Source organism: Choloepus didactylus, chromosome 1 (assembly GCF_015220235.1).
Source record: "Choloepus didactylus isolate mChoDid1 chromosome 1, mChoDid1.pri, whole genome shotgun sequence".
NCBI lineage: Eukaryota > Metazoa > Chordata > Mammalia > Pilosa > Megalonychidae > Choloepus > Choloepus didactylus.
The window spans coordinates 103,404,386-103,423,756 of NC_051307.1; the positions used below are offsets into that span (position 1 = coordinate 103,404,386).

Genomic DNA, 19,371 nt, shown 5'->3' on the forward strand with positions numbered 1-19,371 from the left:
AAAAAAAGACAGTGCAGTATAATATCTAAGAGTTTGGGCCATTTGGCCTTGGGAAACTAACCTAATCCATCTCTGTCTCAGTTTCTTACTTGGTGAAATGTATACATTGCATACAGAAATAATACCTTATCTTGGGTACTTTCTAGCATTCACACTTGACAGCAAGTTATAAAACTTTAGAACATATAAGCATTTTACCATCACGGTGTTTTAAGCATAAATCAAGGTTCTCTTGGTATGTGGGCAAGTTTGTCAGTTTACACTTGGAGTGGTTTCCACTTCGAAGTCTCAACATATCAAGCAATGATTGTCAATCTTTTTTCTGCTTCTGAGGTATATGACACACACCAATAACAGGAGGCAGTGTGGCAGGGATTCTCAATAGAGTAAGGAAGGAAGTTAGGAAATGGGGTATATAGAATCTTGGAGATGTTGCATTAATTTGTAAAACTCCCCAAGTAATTTGGATATGCATCCTGTGGGGACAAGGGCTCTTAGAAGTTGAGCATCACTAATGTAGATTATACAACCTGGGGTTAAGTGTTACTTACTTATTAACTCTGGCCAGTAACAAAAAGCTGTGTTAGGGTCTTAAATCATGCATGCTTGTTATTATACTATCATATGCAAAGATACAGTTGGTGAGCCAGCCTTGAAACTGATGTTACTTTTAGGCAGTCACTTAATAATGACATAAATCTAATTTAAGGAAGATCTTTGATTCCCCAGCAATTAGAAGTACTTGGCAAATACACCATTTAATCTTGCCTTCCCTCCCCCTCCACCCCCATTTCCAGAGATTCAAGGCTAGTAGGTTTAAGGCCACATCTATATGAAGCTTTGCTAGATTGACATACTCTATATCCTAGATCCCTAAAGTTTTCTTAGGGCCTCTCTTAGGGCCAGTTTTGTGAGAGCTATTTGTCCATACATATCTGATCACTGGGGGAAATGCTCTATTCCCACAAAAAATTGAACGTGTTAGCTTTTTTTTTTTTTTAACATTACTTCAAGTGCATGAATAAGGAAGTAAGAGTGGGTAGAGGCCAGTATCACCAATAATACATATCAAGTTCCTTGATGAGTTAGTTTTAGTTCATCTTTGTTTGTGCTTTGGTACCTAAAAACTTAGCATCTAGATGGTATGCATTAGGTATTTATTGAATGAAAGTAAAACAAAAACAAATAGTTCTATTTAGCAATATATTAACTTTGGTAATTATAACTAAAACCACATATCAAGTTGACATTTCTTTTTCTTAAAAATTACTACATAATTCATCTATGCTTGACTGTGTTAGCGGAAATGTGACTAAACTTGATGTGTCCCCAATTAGATAGAATTACTTTGTAAACAGCTTGTGAGCTACACAGAAAGCCCTTAAGATATCCCAAGATTGTTGCTGAGAAAGGAGTCCTCTATTGATATACATTTTGGGCCATTCACACAAAGAATCTTTATGGAGACCACATATTATTACAGGAGTCATTTCAAGGCAAAGGGATAACCTGGAAAAGATAGTAAGAGGAGGGCAAAGAAATATGAAGCTGATAAGAACTACATGTCGAAGACAGGGACACATGGAGTAAGCAAGATGTCTTGGAGAACAGATGTCATGATCTACCCTTTATTTGTTAGCTTGCCTTCCAAGGGTAGAGAGTCGATGAGAAGGCCAGCAAGATCCCTGCCTGCTTTAAAGGATGCTCCTCTAACCCACTGACTCTTTCTTAGAAACAGTTTTGTAAAACCTTCATCCCCAACCTGTGCCCAAGTGTCCTGACTTTATTCAATTTTCAATGTTCAAGTGCCATAAAAAAAGAAAAAAAAAAAAAAAAAAAGTAGTGCCACACTGTATCTTCCTTAGCTAAGTAATTAAAATCTGAAGATTAAAAAACATTTATGCAACTTTAGTTCATCTCTCCAACTGATGACTCTTGCACCTTTATTGTTAACATTACCGCTTGTCTTGGGAAAAATTCCTGCCACTTGTGAGAGAAGTGGTGTCTCTTCTGTATTTTCATTTCTAATTCAACAACTATACCTCTCTCTTATCCCTAGAGCTAGATGTTGAGAGTCTTAATTATACAACTATAGAAATCTGGAGATATAAACTCTATATCAAGGAAATGGTCCATACTTCCATGTGTCTTAATACTATTAAGTTTTTCTACTTATAAACACATAATTTCATAAGCCTATTTATTCAATAATTCTAAAGGAATCCACAGAAGCACGAGGGCTTAACAATTCTTCTTGCTCCCACTTCAATCTTACAGAGTTCTGGAATCATTTAAAACACAACCAGAGCATATCACTCCCATGCTAAAATCACTCCAATGGATTTCCATTTCACTTAGGATGAAACACAAACACCATACCAAGGCCCACCAGATCTGGACCTTGTTTACCTCTCCCACTTCATTTCACTGCAATCTTTTCCACTCACTATGTCCCAGCCACCACATCTTTTTTTTCTATTCCTGCAAATGCCATGCTCAGAGGCCTTGCCCTTGCCATCTTTTGCATGGGATCATCTTCACCCATACCTTAGAAAATCTGGCTTCTTTACATCATTCAGGTTTAGGCCCAAATATCATCACCTTAAAGATGTTCCTTGAGTAGGCTACCCAAACTGGTCCCTCTCTATCCCATTATTCTCTTTTGTTTATTCGGAGCAAGTACCACTGCCTGAAATTATGTAATTTAATTTGTTTAGTGTCTCTCTTTTGACAACCCTATTAAAATGTAAGCTTTAAAAAGAAAGCAATCTTACCTTGCTTCTAACTCTAATCCCAGTACTAAAAATAGAGGCTAAATATTTTTTTAATAGATGAATAAAGAAATAAAACTATGCATTTTATGCATGTTTTTTCTGTAGACCTACAACTTCTCTAATAAAAAATAATTCAAATGGTATGCAGAGATGTGGGGAAGTCGGGACCTTCACACACTGCTGGTGAGAACATATAACAGTGTAGACACTTTGGAAAACTGTCCAGTAATTCTTCAAAAGGTTAAAGTCAGAATTACTATATGACCCAGCAATTCCACTGCTAGGCATATACCCCAAAGAACTGAGCACATATGCCCACAGAAAAAGTTACACTTGAATGTTAATAGCAGCATTACTTATAATAACCAAAAAGTAGAAAAACAAAACAAAATAACACAACACAACAACAACAACAAAAACAAATGTCCCTCAACTGACGAGTGGATGAACTAAATGTAGTATAGCCATACAGTGGAACATTATCTGGCAACGAAAAGGAATGAAGGGCTGATACATGCTACAGCGTGGATGGACCTAGAAAATATTATGCTAAGTGAAAGAAGCTAATTACAATAGACTGTATACTGTATGATTCTAAATGTCCAGACCAAACAAACCTATAAAGAAAATAGACAAGTGGTTGCCTAAGACTGGTGTTCTGTATTAGCAGGATACCAGGCAAATTGCCTCTAAACAGTTTACAGAGTTTTCCCCATACATGAAAATATTTGGTATATTTTATAAGGGATTACAGAAATGCTGTGTTATTATCATATATTTCAAAACACTATTTTAAGTAAGCAATCTATTGAAATTAAATCAAGAGAAGAACTTTGACTGAATTCTGAGGATAAAATAGGAAAATACAATACTATTTACCAAGAGTATTTCTAAAATGTTGGTTTTTTCCATATGCCAGAAAATTAAAGGTCTAAAATAACAAGTAAATCTTTATTTCCGGGACAGTGGAACTTTTAGTACTGAACTAGTTAAAAGTTATTTGATTTTCACTATGGGACACTTCCTATAGCCCTATGTAAAAACTTTCAAAGTTTTGTATTCCCCAAGTTTCTTTGTTTGCTGGTGAAGAGAACAACTACATTTTCCTCTGAAATAGGACAGTATTCATGTTTGCAGCTGGCCAAGAGGGAAATGAGATTCCCAGAGGGACATACCAATAAGTTGGGAGATATTTTGTCATAGAACTGAAACAAGACAAAACAAAGTCAAAACACTGGTAAGTTAAATTGAATTATCTTGCCCTGTAAACATAAATAAGAATTATATATTGCCAGAATCATCTATTAATTTTATTTCCCAAAAAGATTAGTGACCTGGGATATTTTTAAACATCCAAATCTATGAAAAAAAGATTAGATGGATAAATTGAATAAATAATATTCACAAAGGTTTTTCAGTGTACTAGGCCAAACATCCTCATGATGCCGCTTAAAATCAGGAAAGGGAGAGATTATGGACTGAGTCAAAAATTATAAAGACTCTAGGAACAAATTTTCTCACAGAAGCAACTAAGAGACAGAAAAAGGAGCACTAGAATAGGAGCCATTTTTCTCTTGTTAAGAGGTTGTAAAAGACTGATGATGGAGATCTATGGCTAAGAGATAAGCTCCTTTTAGCAACAGTTCTTTTTTTAAGTGTTTTTTTTTTTTTTAATGTGTTTTTTACTGTAGAACTTTAACATATATACATAGCAGTGAGAACTTTCAAAGTACCATCCAACAAGTAGTTAGAGAGCAAATTTCAAATAATGTCATGGGTCACAGCCCCACAATGTCAGCTATTTCCATTATTATAAAATATAACATATACACAGAAAGGTGTTAGGTTTCAATGTACAGCTCAATAAGCAGTTATATAGGTAATTTCAAAAATTTCTATGGACCACAGTTTCATAGCTTCAGTTCTTTCCTTATTATGAAATATAGGGTATACAAGAAAAGTGAAAACTTTCAAACCACGATTCAATGAATAGCTATAGAGCAAATTTCAAAGAATGTTACAGATCACAGTTCCACTATTTCAGCCACTTCCTTCTAGACATTCTAATACCCTAGCATCCTATATATATATATATATATATTTATATAAGGTTTCGTATTCATAATCCCCTGCTAAATCCTATCTTGTCTGTTAGCAACAGTTTTTAAGATACTTTCTAAAGTTCCTCACCTGTGCTGAATTATTCTTAACCAATATAGAGAGGCATTTTGGTACAGAAAGTTCTACTTAGATGTGCCACTTACTAACTGTATAATCATCGATGTCATGAACTCTTCAGGCTGCAATTTTCCCATCTGCAAATGTAAGGGGTTATGACACAATGATCATGAAGGACCCTTCTTTTTATTTTATTTTTTTCCAATTCACATCCTTCACATTTTTAGGAAACTGTTTCTTCAATCAGGAAGCAAATCTTCAAAACATAGGAAGTTGATGGATAGACTCTTATCCATCAAGGGAATAAACAAGCGAATCAATTTATTCACAGATGAAAGGATCACACAGAAAAACCTAAGCATTCTCAAAGAAGTTAGTATAACTTAAATTAAACAAGATCTCAGGATACAAGGTCAATATATAAAATTCAATTGCATTTCTACATATTAGGAACAAATAATTGCAAATTGAAATAAATACCATTTACAATAAGAAATGCTTAGCAATAAATTTAACAAAACATGCAAAACTACAATACACTGTCAATATACCAAAGATATAAATAAATGGAGAGATATGCCATGTTCATGGGTTGGAAGACCCAGTAGTGTTTAGATATCAGCTCTTTTCAAATTGATCTATAGATTCAATTCAATCAAATCACAGCAGGCTCTTTTATGGATATTGACAACCTGAAGCTAAACTTGTTATGGAAATGGAAAGGATTTGGAATAGCCAAAACATTTTTAAAAAAAGAAGAATGAAGATATAGAACTTGTACTGCCTGATTTCAAAAGCTACTATAAAAGTCAGTCGGATCAAGATAGTGCGGCAGTGGCCTAAGTGTAGATGTATAAAATCAATTGAATGGAAAAGAGGGTCCAGAAACAAACCCCCACATATATATGGTCAACTTATTCTGACAAAGGTGCATAAAAGTAACTCAATGGGGGGAAAGGGGTTTGGGTGTGACTCAACCACTTTCCTGGAATGCATAACACCAGTGCCTTTCACACACTAAGTAGCAAATATCTATTCTTTTTAACAAAGCTGAGGCTGACACAGATTAGGTTTTTATGATAAGGAAGTTGGTGTTAAAGTTGCCCTGCCCCTTGGATCTGTGAGTGATGATTGACCTCCAAGTCCTGGTGCTGACACTTTCAAGTTGAGTCACCTTAGCTGAATATTGGAGAAAATACACATCCCATCTCACAGGGATATGAAGATAATACCATGGACAAGAGCTCTGTGAACTATACAGCAATGTGCAGGTAATATTAACTTTTATAAACAGCAAAGAGGAAAATCCATTATAACTTTAAGAGGATTTCCAGTGAGAAGGGAACATTCCTCCTTATAAAAGACTTGCTTGAAACAGTATTTTTCAAGGAACTCGGCTCAGATGGTACAGGAAACATACTATAGTCCATTTATAACATGCAGACTCACTGTTGAGCACATTATGGGAACACAAATATAATCATGATTCCCCAAGCCTTGCAGGCTGATTTGGTCCCCCTTCCTCGTCTGTCTACTTCCTCCCTCCCTGCGTCCATCCATCCATCCATCCATCTGTCCGTCCACCCTTCCTTTCTTCCTTCCTCCCTCCCTCCCCTTCCTTCTCTTTACTATTCTTTCTTTCCTTTCTCCTTTTACTTCATCTTTTAAACTGCACTACAATGTTGGAAAACTAAAGCAACTTATCTCAAATATAGGGGGAATCCCCCTCCTTTCTTTTAAAACTTTTTCCTTAATGGGTTAAATGCCAAATTCTCCAGTGATTCTCAATGTAACAAAAGATAATTGTTTTAAGGCATGCAGGTTAAGTTTTCCGTCAGTGACTAAAAGATTAGAAATAAATGAAAGCCAGTGAAAAATCTGAATGCTCGACATTTGGCATTTAATCAGTTGCTGGAAATTTCCAAGTCCTTTGCAATCATTAATTGATTACTTAAGATGACATTCCACTTTACTGATGCTGGAAGCATGACATAAAGAGGTCTAGAAGATTTCCTTAAGCTGAAAGACGAATGTCAAGGGAGGAACTGGGATTAGAATTAGAAGCTCATTTCTCAAGCCAGTAGTCACTTCACTAAGCCAAGCAGAGGCAATATATGGACAATAAGGTCCTCTGTGCACAGATGCAGTTGAATACAGCAGTGTTCTGCTCAAAGAGCAACTATAAAGATGCCCACCCTTTCACCACCAATGCCCACACAACATGCACAGAATTTATCTGTAGGTTCAACAGCCTCTTTTCCCTTTGCCTAAAACTCAGACACATAAGCTCATTATTAATCATAGTGAAAACTATATAACTTGATTTTAATTTTTAATGCACAATTGAATATGATGTTAAAACACACGGTAGTATTGAAAAATATTTCTAATTTAAAAAAAAAAAAGGCATGAAAATCACTCTATATCCCAAAATACGTAACAATCATCTTGAACAACTGCCTTACTCAAGTAAGTAAAAGAAAGTTTCAAGCTTTCAGGTGAATGGTTTTAAACAAGTTTATTCCCTCAGTCTGAGTAGGGTGGTGAGAACAGGCCAAATGCTAGTAGTGTGGCTTAACTCAACCTCTTAGGTTCGGGTCCTACAGTGAGTGCTGATTCTTTTTCCTACATCACTGGATTGGTTCCAAAGGTTGAAGAGGGACTTCCAGGGCGCCCAGTAGCACGGTGGGAAAATAGAAAACTTGAAGACTCAGTATTTCTCACCAGACCTATTCCCTCCACCTAGACATCCCTTAGCTTTCTCTCATGTCTGTTTCCCCAGGTAAGGAGATAGGATTGTAAACAACTGAGAGACCATCCTTTTCCCTTAGGGATATCACTCAGTCATCTATTACCAGTCAGGCTGTGTTTGTCAGTCAGGTCAGAGCAAAATTGCTTACCTATTTGAGCTTAAATGTTGATGGCAACTGTCTGAACTAAACTTTTATTTTATTCTTTCATTTTTAACAAACTTTTACACTTCCATAGGGGAATTGGTTGCAGTAATTTCAAAGTGAAGTAGAGCTGAATAATCCCATTTTCTCTGAACTGATGGCTTTGGGGCCAGGAAGTACTAATACAAATATACTTTGATGTTAAAAAAATTTTTTTTAAATGGTGAGGCTATACAACTTGGCTATTTGGACAAGCTTTATTTTAAAAACAAACAAGCAAACAAAAACTATTCTTTTCATAAAGAGATTTTAGAAAGAAAAGACTTTACAAGAGTACTGTTTCAAAAACACTTAAAATTTAAACTTGGAACATTATGTTGTTCTTAGGGGAGAATGATCACGGCTGACCCAGTCTCACGTAATGGGCACTCATAAGGTTGGTGGACACCTCCAGCTCCTCACAGGTCCCACAGGCTGGGAAGGGCTCTATCTCACTAAGGAATTTGAAATTCATTTGGAGCATCAGCAATAGTGCAGGCACATTCATGCAAGAATTTTGCTTTAGTAAACCTTTAGAATTTTGCTTCTAGTAAGCTGGAAGAGTGGGAACCTGGCAACATTTCAATACAACATTGAAAACTGAATTAATCTGTCTGGGAAGTTAGCATCTCAAATTGTGAAAAGAATTTTATATGTATACAATACATATATAATTTCATATATATATGATATATCTATATCCCCACCTTATACCAATATATCACTCCCAAAATTCCACTCAGCCTCCAGCTAATCAAGGGCTTTCAACTTTCTGATTTCTTACAACTCTAACTGAGAAGAAACTCTGTTTCAACTGAACAGCTAGAAACTGGCTAGGTTTCTTCATTTCATCCTTTCTGGGTAATTCTCCTTGACTCTTCTTATTATGGTGAGAATAAATAACACCATGTTGGTTCTAAGACTGACGGAAAATCCAAGTTGTGGGTGAGTAGGTATGTGTACCATTATATATTACCAATTCAGAGGAATATGTTGACTTAAAAGGCATACATGCTGGCAATTAAATCAAACAACAAAAAGATAGCTGTCATTCATAAAGGTATTTGAAAAACTGTTTAATAAAGACTAGAGACTGAGATTATTCCTGGAGGATAATTAACAAGGATAAACAAGGAGTAACAAGTCCCATTCTACTGCAGTCAATTCCTAAAGGAAGCCAGACAAGGGGACTGCATTACCTTAGACTCTGGCCCTCAGTTGTTTCATGTCCTTTGCCCACTTGTTCTGCACCCCCAGCCATTGTGGCACCAACTTTTCTTAGGTCCTGTCCACCTTCACGTGGGCACAGCCTGATAGTGGTTCACCTCATGCTTGCCCTGAACACCTCTTGCCTCTAGATCTGAGGATTCTCTGCCCCTGCTGAGACATGAGAAGCTGGAGGACATATTTAGTATCCATGCAAGTGCAACTTAACCTGTAAGTGTGAGGAAGTTTATGCTCCAAGAGAAAAGCTTTGGCCAACAGCAGACAACAGCTAGAAGGTAAATTATCTTCCCTTTTTCCCCCTGAGACAGTCCTGAGACATCACAGTACATATAGTCTTTTGGAAGAAAGTCCCTCAAAATTGAGCAATTAGTTGTACTTGATACCAAACTGATGCCACATTGTTAACACCTCTGAAAATAGGATCCTCCTTATTTCCTGCTTCACTCCTGCTTTCCTGATATTATACTCCCTAATAAAATAAAAGAATAGCACATAGGCTTTTGCCTTAGGTTCTGCTTTCCAGACCAGGTAGGCTAAGATAAGCATCCTTTTATTTCCATTTCTATGTTATTGAGTCTCCTACCTTTGGCTGCAGTGGTGCAGGAGAGGGGGCAGAAACAGGATCTGTAATATAGGTCTTCTTGGGTCCAGGGACAGGATACATCCCAGAAGGGTTCTGGTTCACTGCTGCAGGAGGGTTGTACCCTGGTTCACACTTCCAGGTATTCTGGTGACCTTGTTGACTATAGGCAGGCTCAGAGTCATTTCTAACACCATAGCCAGGTCCAGGTTGGTAACCGGTATCATAATAACGTCCTTGGTTGGGGGCGTACCCATACCCAGGCTCAGGTTGAAGTCCTGGTGGTGGAACATATGTGTAGTCCATGCCTCCCCGGATTGGAGGAGGTGGACCCTGCCCAGAGACAGGAGCTGGCTGAGTGTTATAACCCTGGGAACCTGGGCTGTAAAACTGTCCTGGTGCAGGGGCAGTCATGTAATGAGGGCTGGGCTGGGCTGACTTCACTTGCACATTGAAGGTAGGTCTTGATGGGGTGGATGCCATGGTGTAGGAGGCTGGGACTGGCTGAGGCTGGGGCTTGAGTGTTCCAATTGGAGCCACAGGGATGGGTCCAGCCTGGGGTGCAGGTTGTGGTTTCAATGTAGACTTTTTGGTTGCAGTTAGAGGGGGTTGGTTTGGAATGATCATTCTCTTGTGTCCTGTGACAGGGGTGGAGACAGGTGGAGAAGCTGTTGAACTAACAGAGCCCTAAAGGGGAGAGAAAAAAAAAAAAAAAAAGACAAAGATTACTGCCAATGAAATAAAGTAAAAAATGTAAGTGAATAAATATTAATAATTGCTATGTATTATTCTTGTATTAAATCTATAAAACGCAAATCTATAAGGCAAATAACTGTAACACTATATATACGTATATGCAGTAAGAGGGCTGTGGATGTAAATCCATGGATGCTCAGGGAAGGAGGAATTGCTTCAGGCTGGAAAACGATCAGCAAAGGCTTTAGGAGGAGGTGGAAATGTAAGATTCAGTCTTGACTCTCAGGGACATCAATTTCCCTGGTGACATGGTACATGACTCCCAGGAATGAGCCTGGCCCTGGCAGTGAGGGATTGAAAATGCCTACTTGACCAAAATGGGGAAAACAGATAGGTAACAAGCTGAGGTCACAGTGGCTGAGAGATCCCAAATAGAGTCGAGAGGCTATCCTGGAGGTTTCTCTTTCGCAAGCTCCAGCTAGACATCCCAAATGGCCACAGTGCGCCATGCCCTTACCAAAAGTAGTCCCCAAATACCTAGGTCCCTACCTGAGATTCTATAAAAGATTCACTCACTAAATTTTATCTCTCAGAAACTTAAATCCACCAGAGTGCTCCTATGCCAGACAAGTCCTAAAACCCAGAGACAACAGCCTCTTTAAGAACAACCATCAGATGAAGCCCCTCCCCCATACTGTCAACACCCCCTTTCAATATGAACAATTTAGGGTGGTCACTGTCTAGACACCCCTGAAGATGGAGAAAGAGATTGAGAGGAAGTGGTAGCAAAAAACAAGATTTAACAGAGGTCTATGAATACAGAAACTTTACATAATTATATGTACATTTTTAGATGCTGGGGTGTTTGAATAGCTATAAGGAGGTAAATGTCATGGTGGAACTGTAATCTGTAAAAGTCTTTGAAATTTGCTCTATAGCTACTTGTAGAATTGTGCTTCAAAAGTCTTCACCTTTCTCTATATACCCCATATTGCATAAGGAAAGAACTGAAACTGTGGAACTATAACCCATAACAATTTAAGAAACTACCTATGTAACTGCTTCTTGAGCTGTACATCAGAACTTAAGACCTTTCTGTATGTATGTTATATTTTACAATAATGGAAATAGCTGAAGTTGTGGAATTGTGACCCATGACATTCTTTGAAATTTGCTCTCTAACTACTTGTTAAATCATACTTTCAAAGTTCTTACTGTTATGTATATATGTTAAAGTTCACAGTAATAAATGCATTAAAAAATAGATTCAGTCTTGAAGGAAGTGACTCAGTGACTCAGTCCTTTAAATTATGTAAAGGAAAAATATATAGGACAAAAAGGGGGAAGATTTAAAAAGTAAGGAATACCATAGAGGAAAGTTTAGGACATAAAAAGGGAACAAGTACAAGAGTAAATATGATTAGAACATTGAGTAGATGACTGGGGAAGAACTGGGAAACGAACTAGGTAAAATGAAGAAAGCAGTAAAACAGATGAGCTCTGACTAATGGAAGGCTTTGAATTCCAACTAAGTAGCAATCTAACCTGTAGGTTAGAAGTGTTTGAAGAGTGCAGTGCTTAAGAATGATAATTGTCTTGTGTAGGCAGGACTCTAATAAGAAAAGGCTGGGAATTAAAGGTGTGGGGGGGATTAAAGAAAAATCCCAAACCAAGGCAGTTTCTCTGTTTCATACGCACATGAATTACATACATACACATAAAGGTGAATATATGTGTGTGTGTGTGGGGGGGGGTATGGATTGTACAAAGTAAACAGCTACAAAGTCTACTTGTAATCTCTACTTTTATTGTATTTAGAGGAGTCTTCCAGGTCATTAAAGTTCATTAAGAGCTTAATTAATTATATCAAGATATCACATTGTCTGGCTACACCATACTATGTTTAATCATAATCCCATGACTGGCTGTTTCATTAAATTTTTTCATTGCTACAAAAAATCAGCAGAAAACCTTCAGATTATTATACCCTTAGGCTAAATTACCATGAATAGAATAACTGGGTCAAATGATATTTACTATTAAAAGTTCCTGATATATACTCCAGAAAAACAAACAGAGAGGTAACTGACAGTTTTTTCAGCATTTTCTTCCGAAAGCATACCATAAGGCTTATCAAATACTTGACATTTATTAAATATTAGCCATTTAATAAGTATTGGATGAATGAATGAAAGAATAAAGAACAAGTATGTGAAGTCACCTACACAGTGCATGTGAGGGGCAGAATAAGAATGGTCCAAAAACATTTTTGAAATCACAGTGAAAAATCAGAAGATTAGTACAAGGCAGTAGTAGGATGCACTTTTTTAAAAAGTAAACTTTTAATGGCACACGATTCTATATTGAAGTCAAGAAGAGATATCTGAGGGGTTTGTGTGTGTGTGTGTGTGTGTTTCAGCAAGTCAAGGACTGGCCTGGAATTTCAGTGTTATCTACTTTCATCTTTGAGTGTAAACTATGCCATCCCAGTCAAACTACCCAAGTACTTAGTTATTCTATTGCTAAAAGGAGGTACTAGAGATAGAGCAGGAAGGCTGAGCAGAGGAAACAAGAGTAGAGAGGGACAAACAAGCAACTCAGATAAAATCAGTGCGATTCTAAATTTTAGATTAAACATTCCTATCCAAGACTGATTTTACTAAAGGTCACTCAAATGCTGCCTCCTGCTACTTTGATATCTTTCCTGATTTCTTCTGCATTCATTCGTTCATTTCAGAAATTTTGAATGTCCTACATATGTCCTAAGGGCACAAAGATGAAAAGATCTCGCTGCTATTCTATAGGAGACTATGGTTAGGTTGGGAAATAGGCAAAGGCTTAGGGAAGGCTTGAGATTAGAAGAGACAACCTCAGGTGTTAGTCTATTAGGGATCTGCCAATATGCCAGTACCACAATTTTTCAATTTTGCTCTGAATTACTATGCTTAGATTTGCTGATACATGAACTAACTGACCAAACCTTCGTTTGGGTGTTTATTAATTTCCAGGCAAATTCTAGTATGGTATAGGGAGGGAAAGGAAGAGAAGATTATAGACTTCATGTTGCTCATTTACACACACTAAGCCAATAGAGATACATATGTATGGGACAGATGCTGCTAACTGCTCCCCTATACCTATTCCCCTTCTTCGTTACTAATAGAATCTCAATTTTGTTCAGGGTGGCAAAGTGCCCACCAAAAAATAGTTCCCTGGACTACTCTGCAAGTGAGGGTTGCCACAGGATACAATTCCGACCAATGAGATGTACACTGAGGGAAAACTAGGGCTCTCCTGATATAAGCATCACATGTTCCTATGTCTTCCTTTTCCTTGTCCTGCCTGGAATGTTGATGTGAGGCTGTAGATGATGCCACCTTCTTGAGACCATAAGGAGACCATGAGATGACAGCAGAAAGCTTTCTAGAGCCTAAATTCTGCTGACGTTGTTGGCTTTCTATCCCTGGATTTCTAGTCACAAAAGACAAATCTCTATCTGTTTAAGCCACTGATAAATTTCAGTTTTCTGTAACTTATAGCAGCTTGACTACTTTCCAACTGATAACACATGAAAATCATTTACTAAAACACCAAAAGGTAATTATTTTAATGGAGGAATGCACAAAACCCATTGGGAGTATAAGGGAAGCATCTTAGAAAGAGCCTCAAAATCTTTCTAGGAAAGTCAAGAAAGGCATTACAGAAGAATCAGTGTTTGATCTGAAACTTGTTGAATAAGTAGGCAGCCTTCAAGTGGAAGACGGCTGTATGCAAACAGCAGACATCATGGAGACTCTACGTTGGAAAGTCAGACAGAACCGGTCAAAGAGTACAGATGGAGGCCCCTGGGTGACAACTATGAATACAGAGATAAATGTATGGTCTATTTCAGGCTCTATATAAGTTTAATATTGCTAGAATGTACACTGTGAGTGATGGAGGAGCAAAAGGAGTTATCTGGACAGGTAGGCAAGGGCTAGATCATAAAAGTCTTTGTAAAGCACATTATTTAGATAAGGCAGAGTCACTGGTAAATTTGGATCAGCAAAGAGCCAGGGTCAGATGCAGATGTTAAAAGAGATCACTCTAGTGGAAATAAAGAGGAAAGATGAGAGAGGTGAGGTGAAAGAAGGGTAATAACTCAGCGACAAGATGATGAGGGCCGAAACTAGGGGAGTGACAACAAGAGTAAAGTAGAGGAAAGTGAGAAATAATCAGGAGTTATGTTTAAGATATAGTGCAGGTTTGAGTGCTTAGGTGTGTACACATGCATGTGTTTTCAGTGGAAGGATGGGCAGGGTAGAGAGAAAGAAGAATGTAAGATATTGTCCCAGTATCTGAGTTGAACAAAGGAGAAGTTGAAGGCCTGTTACAGGAGAAAGAAGATGCAGAGAGGGTACTCTAACAACACCTTGTCTGTTCTCTCATGGCCACAACCAGTTCTGCCTGGTAATGTAGACATCCATTCAACAGTTACTGATTATGCATTAGCTCCTCTTCAAGACTACAGCCGCTTGGACGACAGGGAGACAAGCTCTACTGATCCTCTAATACAACCATCCTGCACACACCCATTAACTTCCCAGAGCTTTACATGTAGAAGATGCTTAGAAAATAACTAATGGAAAAATAACTGCATAAAAAAGGACTGGTATGCAGACTCAGGTCCCAGAAAAATTTATATATATATCTGTATTTATAGATGAGTCTGACTAATTTTTTAAAATGTGCTTGATTTTCAAAATGAAAATGTTAAATCATGATAAAACTTCAAGAACTCCAGCAAAAAAAGAGAACAAAATGGAATGCCAAAAATAAATGCTTGGAAGTGCCAAATAATCCAGTAAGTAGAAAAGATTCACTATATATTTAATTGAGTATGTGGGCCAGGAGAGTGTTGCCATAGATTTTTTTAACCATGAATAACATAAATATGCTTTAAAATGATTCCTGCTCTTTACACCCTCCATGTCCAATGAGGTAAAGGATATAAAATTGCAGAAGAAAAAATATATAGCTAAATGTGCTATTTTCAAACACATAGTTATGATATATAAAACACCCAGAAACATGTCGGTATATACACACCAGAATCCATAATACAGTTATGAGAAACCCTCATCCCTCAAAGAGAGCTCTACTCGTGAGATATTTCCTAGAAGAAAGCGATGGTGTCTGATACCCTCGTTCAAAAACTTTAGGAATGTTTAAATGATGTGTGTGTGTGTGTGCACGCACATGTGTTCTTGAAGAAAGAGAGAAGGCAATTTTGAAATGTGTGCGAAAATTCCTTGTAAGGAATTAGGTCGACACTGATTCCTTTTATTTAAAGCTGCAGCAGAGGCCATTCTGTCATTAGCCCAGCTGCTCAGTCACTCTCTCCATTCATAACGAGTTTGTAGAATGTTCAACACAGAAATACGGGGTTTCTCCTCATTTTGAGTCGTCAAAAAACAACTAAAGTTTTATTCTCTCTTTCACTCAATTCCATCTACGCTAACATTTGTTATAAATGATATGGTTGACTGGAAAATCCGACCTTACATTTTTCTAGGTCCAAATGGACTCTTCCATGCCCCATGCTATAGAAACCAGTCTTAACTGAGTATTTCTGTAAGAACTTCAGGGTAAAAAAAAAAAAAAAAAAGTTTAATGAATAAACTGTTTCTATTGGATACTTTCTTGGGACCCTCACAAAAAAGAGAAAGGCCATACCACCAAGGCAAGAATACGCAAATTTATTAAATTACACAAGGCTACTATCAAAACAGAAAAATTCAATTAGCTCCTATAACTTTTCAGAGAATTAAATCTAGAACTAATTACAGGACCCCTATGAAACTATAATTAAGACAAATGCATGTGTTAAGATAGCTGTAGCAGTCAGGATCTCAACAAAAAGCACGACACACTCAAATTAGGATACCTTAAGGAATTCATTTACAAAGGGATAATGCATGGAGGCCCAAATGGGTGTAGAGGAGTCATAAGGGACAGGGGAGTGACTTGGGACTGGCAAAGTCAGAGCTGTGGTCACCTCTAGGCTCAAAATGACTGTAGGAGAGAGCAGTTGCTTGAACCAGGAAGGAGAAAGTGCTGTGGAGAATACCTCCTGGAGAAGAGCAGTGACCAGCTTGCCTGGCAGGTAGCTTGAACTTCATAATCAGGGATCCAGAGGAAGATATCTGGCACAAGAGTCTATGAACATCTCTCAACAGGGCACTCATTGTCATCTTAGGTTGGACAGTAGTGTTTGCCCCTAAACATTCAATGAAAATACCATCCATCCCCTGGTCAATCACAACAAAAGATGTCCCCCCTCATTTTCAAACTTCCCCTGGTTAGTGAGTGGCTTCATCTCCCTTTGAAAATCATTGGAAGTAAAACTTTAACCTAATATCCTTTGGGTTTTAAAAATCTTTATCTCTGGATCAACCTAGATCACCAGAAAGCTAAATAGCTGCAAGATGTCAATTGAACTCCCATCAGACATTCGTTCATCAAACAGAATTTTATATTATGACATGTGAAATGCTTTTCTAATTTTCAGTGAAATTTCTACTGATGAAAATGGCCAACATATTGGCCAACAGTCCCTGCACAATGATCATCTTTATCTGACACATGACCCTCTTTTCTATTTCTTCTCTCCAAGACCATGCCCACAACTTGAAAAACCTTCTAATATTAAGAATCTAGAATTTTTATCTCCAGAATACATCTGTACTCTGAATTCTAGGCCCCAAACATTGAACTGTCTAATTCATGAGTCTATTTGGATGTCTCATGCTCTGCCAATAACACATTGAAAACTATTTTCATCATATTTGCCAAATCTGCTTTTCATCTGATTTTCTCTTCCACCCAGTTGTTGCTCAAATGACAACAGTCATCTGAGTCATTCCTAAACATCTCTCTCCCTCACTTCCCAATCAGTTACTAAATCCAGTTGATCCTGTTCCCTAAATAAATCTCAGATATATCTGTATCTCCCCATTCTCTCTGCTGTGACCCTACTTCAAGATACCATCATTTCTCATCAGGGACATCTCTCAGGCATCCAAAATGGTCTCCCCATTTCTATTCTTGCTTTCCTTCGATGTATCTTTCATTCTGCAGCCAGAATGATTTATCTCAAATACAAATCTAATCACATTCTTTTCCAGCTTAAAAATCTTCTAATGGCTTGCCACATAAAGAATGATTTGGCTTCCCCTATTTCTTCTTGAGTGACATCTCAGGTCCCTCTTCCCCTTACATTGACCCTCTTTCATATCCTATGTGCCAATCTCTCTCTCACCTTAAGGATTATACCCATGAGCTCCCCTATCTCTCTCTGAATTCAGTATCTAGTTAACTCCTATACATCATTCAGGCCTCAACCTGAATGTTAGTTTTCCCATTTAACCTATGCCTGAATCCTTGGGCACTGTGAGCACACCTTTCTATATTCTCCCTTTCTACATGGTTCACATTTGTATATGTCTGTTTTCATGGGAGTTGGGACCATCCCTTTCTGTTTACTGATGCCTCCCCAATAGCGATATCATATCATGGCACATGGCAGGCATTTAACAAATATTTGATGAATGGATAAATGAATGAACAACAAACTCCCAAGTAAAAATTCATTCCTCTTGGCAAATTATAAACTACCATGCAAAATGCAAGCTTCTTCACTTCCCTTGTTGACTTGGCAGTTGTGCCAGTTTGAATGTATTATGTCCCCCCAAACGCCATTATCTTTGATGCAGTCTTGTGGGGCAGACGTTTTGGGGCCCCACTGTAGGTGATAACTCTGATGAGATATTTCCATGGAGGCGTGGCCCCACCCATTTAGGGTGGGCCTTGATCAGTGGCGCCATATAAATGAGCTGACATAACAGAAGGAACTCAGTGAGTGATGTTTTGAAGAGGAGCCACAGCCAAGAGGGACAATTTGAAGAATGTGCAGAAGCTGAGAGAGTAGCTGCAGATGAGAGACAGTTTGAAGACAGCTGCTGAAAGCAGACTCTTGCTCTGGAGATGCTAAGAGAGGACAAACACCTGAAGAGCAACTAAGAGTGTCATTTTTGAGGAACTGCAGCCTAGAGAGGAACATCCTGGGAGAAAGCCATTTTGAAACCAGGATTTTGGAGCAGACGCCAGCCACGTGCCTTCCCAGCTAACAGAGGTTTTCCGGACACCATTGGCCATCCTCCAGTGAAGGTACCTGACTGTTGATGTGTTACCTTGGACACTTTATGCCCTTAAGACTGTAACTGTGTAACCAAATAAACCCCCTTTATAAAAGCCAATCCATCTCTGGTGTTTTGCATTCTGGCAGCGTTAGCAAACTAGAACAGCAATCAAGAAATTTTGTGATAAATTTAATGAATGTTTAAATATAGTAATCTCAGTCTCCCCCCCCCCCACCAAATGGTTTAATGATTTTACTTTTTGAATTTATTAATACTATTCTCTTTCCAAGAAGCATTTCATTTTAATGGTCATATTATATATATATATGTTCTACCGAATGTTGGCTCAAATCCCTTCTGGAAATAAAGGACAAATTTTAAATAAACTTACTAAGAAAGGAAAGAGACTAGTGCACTTTAAAATCATATTTTTAAACAAGTACTGAAATAAAATACATTTTTAATTACTCTCAGGTAATTACAATATTTTCCCTGCATGTTAACTTTATTTCTATGATTTTTATGTATCGTCTCAAGAAAAGGCTCTGAAAAGAGGATAATGATGACAATCATTACACTTAAATATTTGCTTAATAAAACATGTAGTTCATAAGCAAAAGAAAACTCGAAGAAATCTCTGTGTCTTCTCCTTGCAGCTCTAAGCCAGTCTAACAGCACCCCTAAAAGGAAAACAGGATCTTGTGGTTTTCGATGATATTTAATCATTTTCTTTCAGGTACAATTCCTCCTTTTCCATCACAGTTATTTTCTATTTCATTTGCCCTTCTTTGCCTTTTATCTTC

At 37.7% G+C, this 19,371-nt stretch overlaps 1 protein-coding gene across 10 annotated transcripts in view; it reads right to left on the bottom strand.

Annotated features, from left to right (window-relative positions):
- The window catches only part of LOC119535969 (LIM domain containing preferred translocation partner in lipoma), a 740,701-nt gene that overhangs the window by 272,966 nt on the left and 448,364 nt on the right, over positions 1–19,371 (bottom strand). For all 10 annotated transcript variants that reach the window (XM_037838441.1, XM_037838450.1, XM_037838386.1 and 7 more), the window contains one exon: positions 9,696–10,379. In XM_037838441.1, coding sequence (XP_037694369.1) covers positions 9,696–10,379 — 684 coding nt within the window. The remainder of the gene's footprint in view (positions 1–9,695; positions 10,380–19,371) is intronic.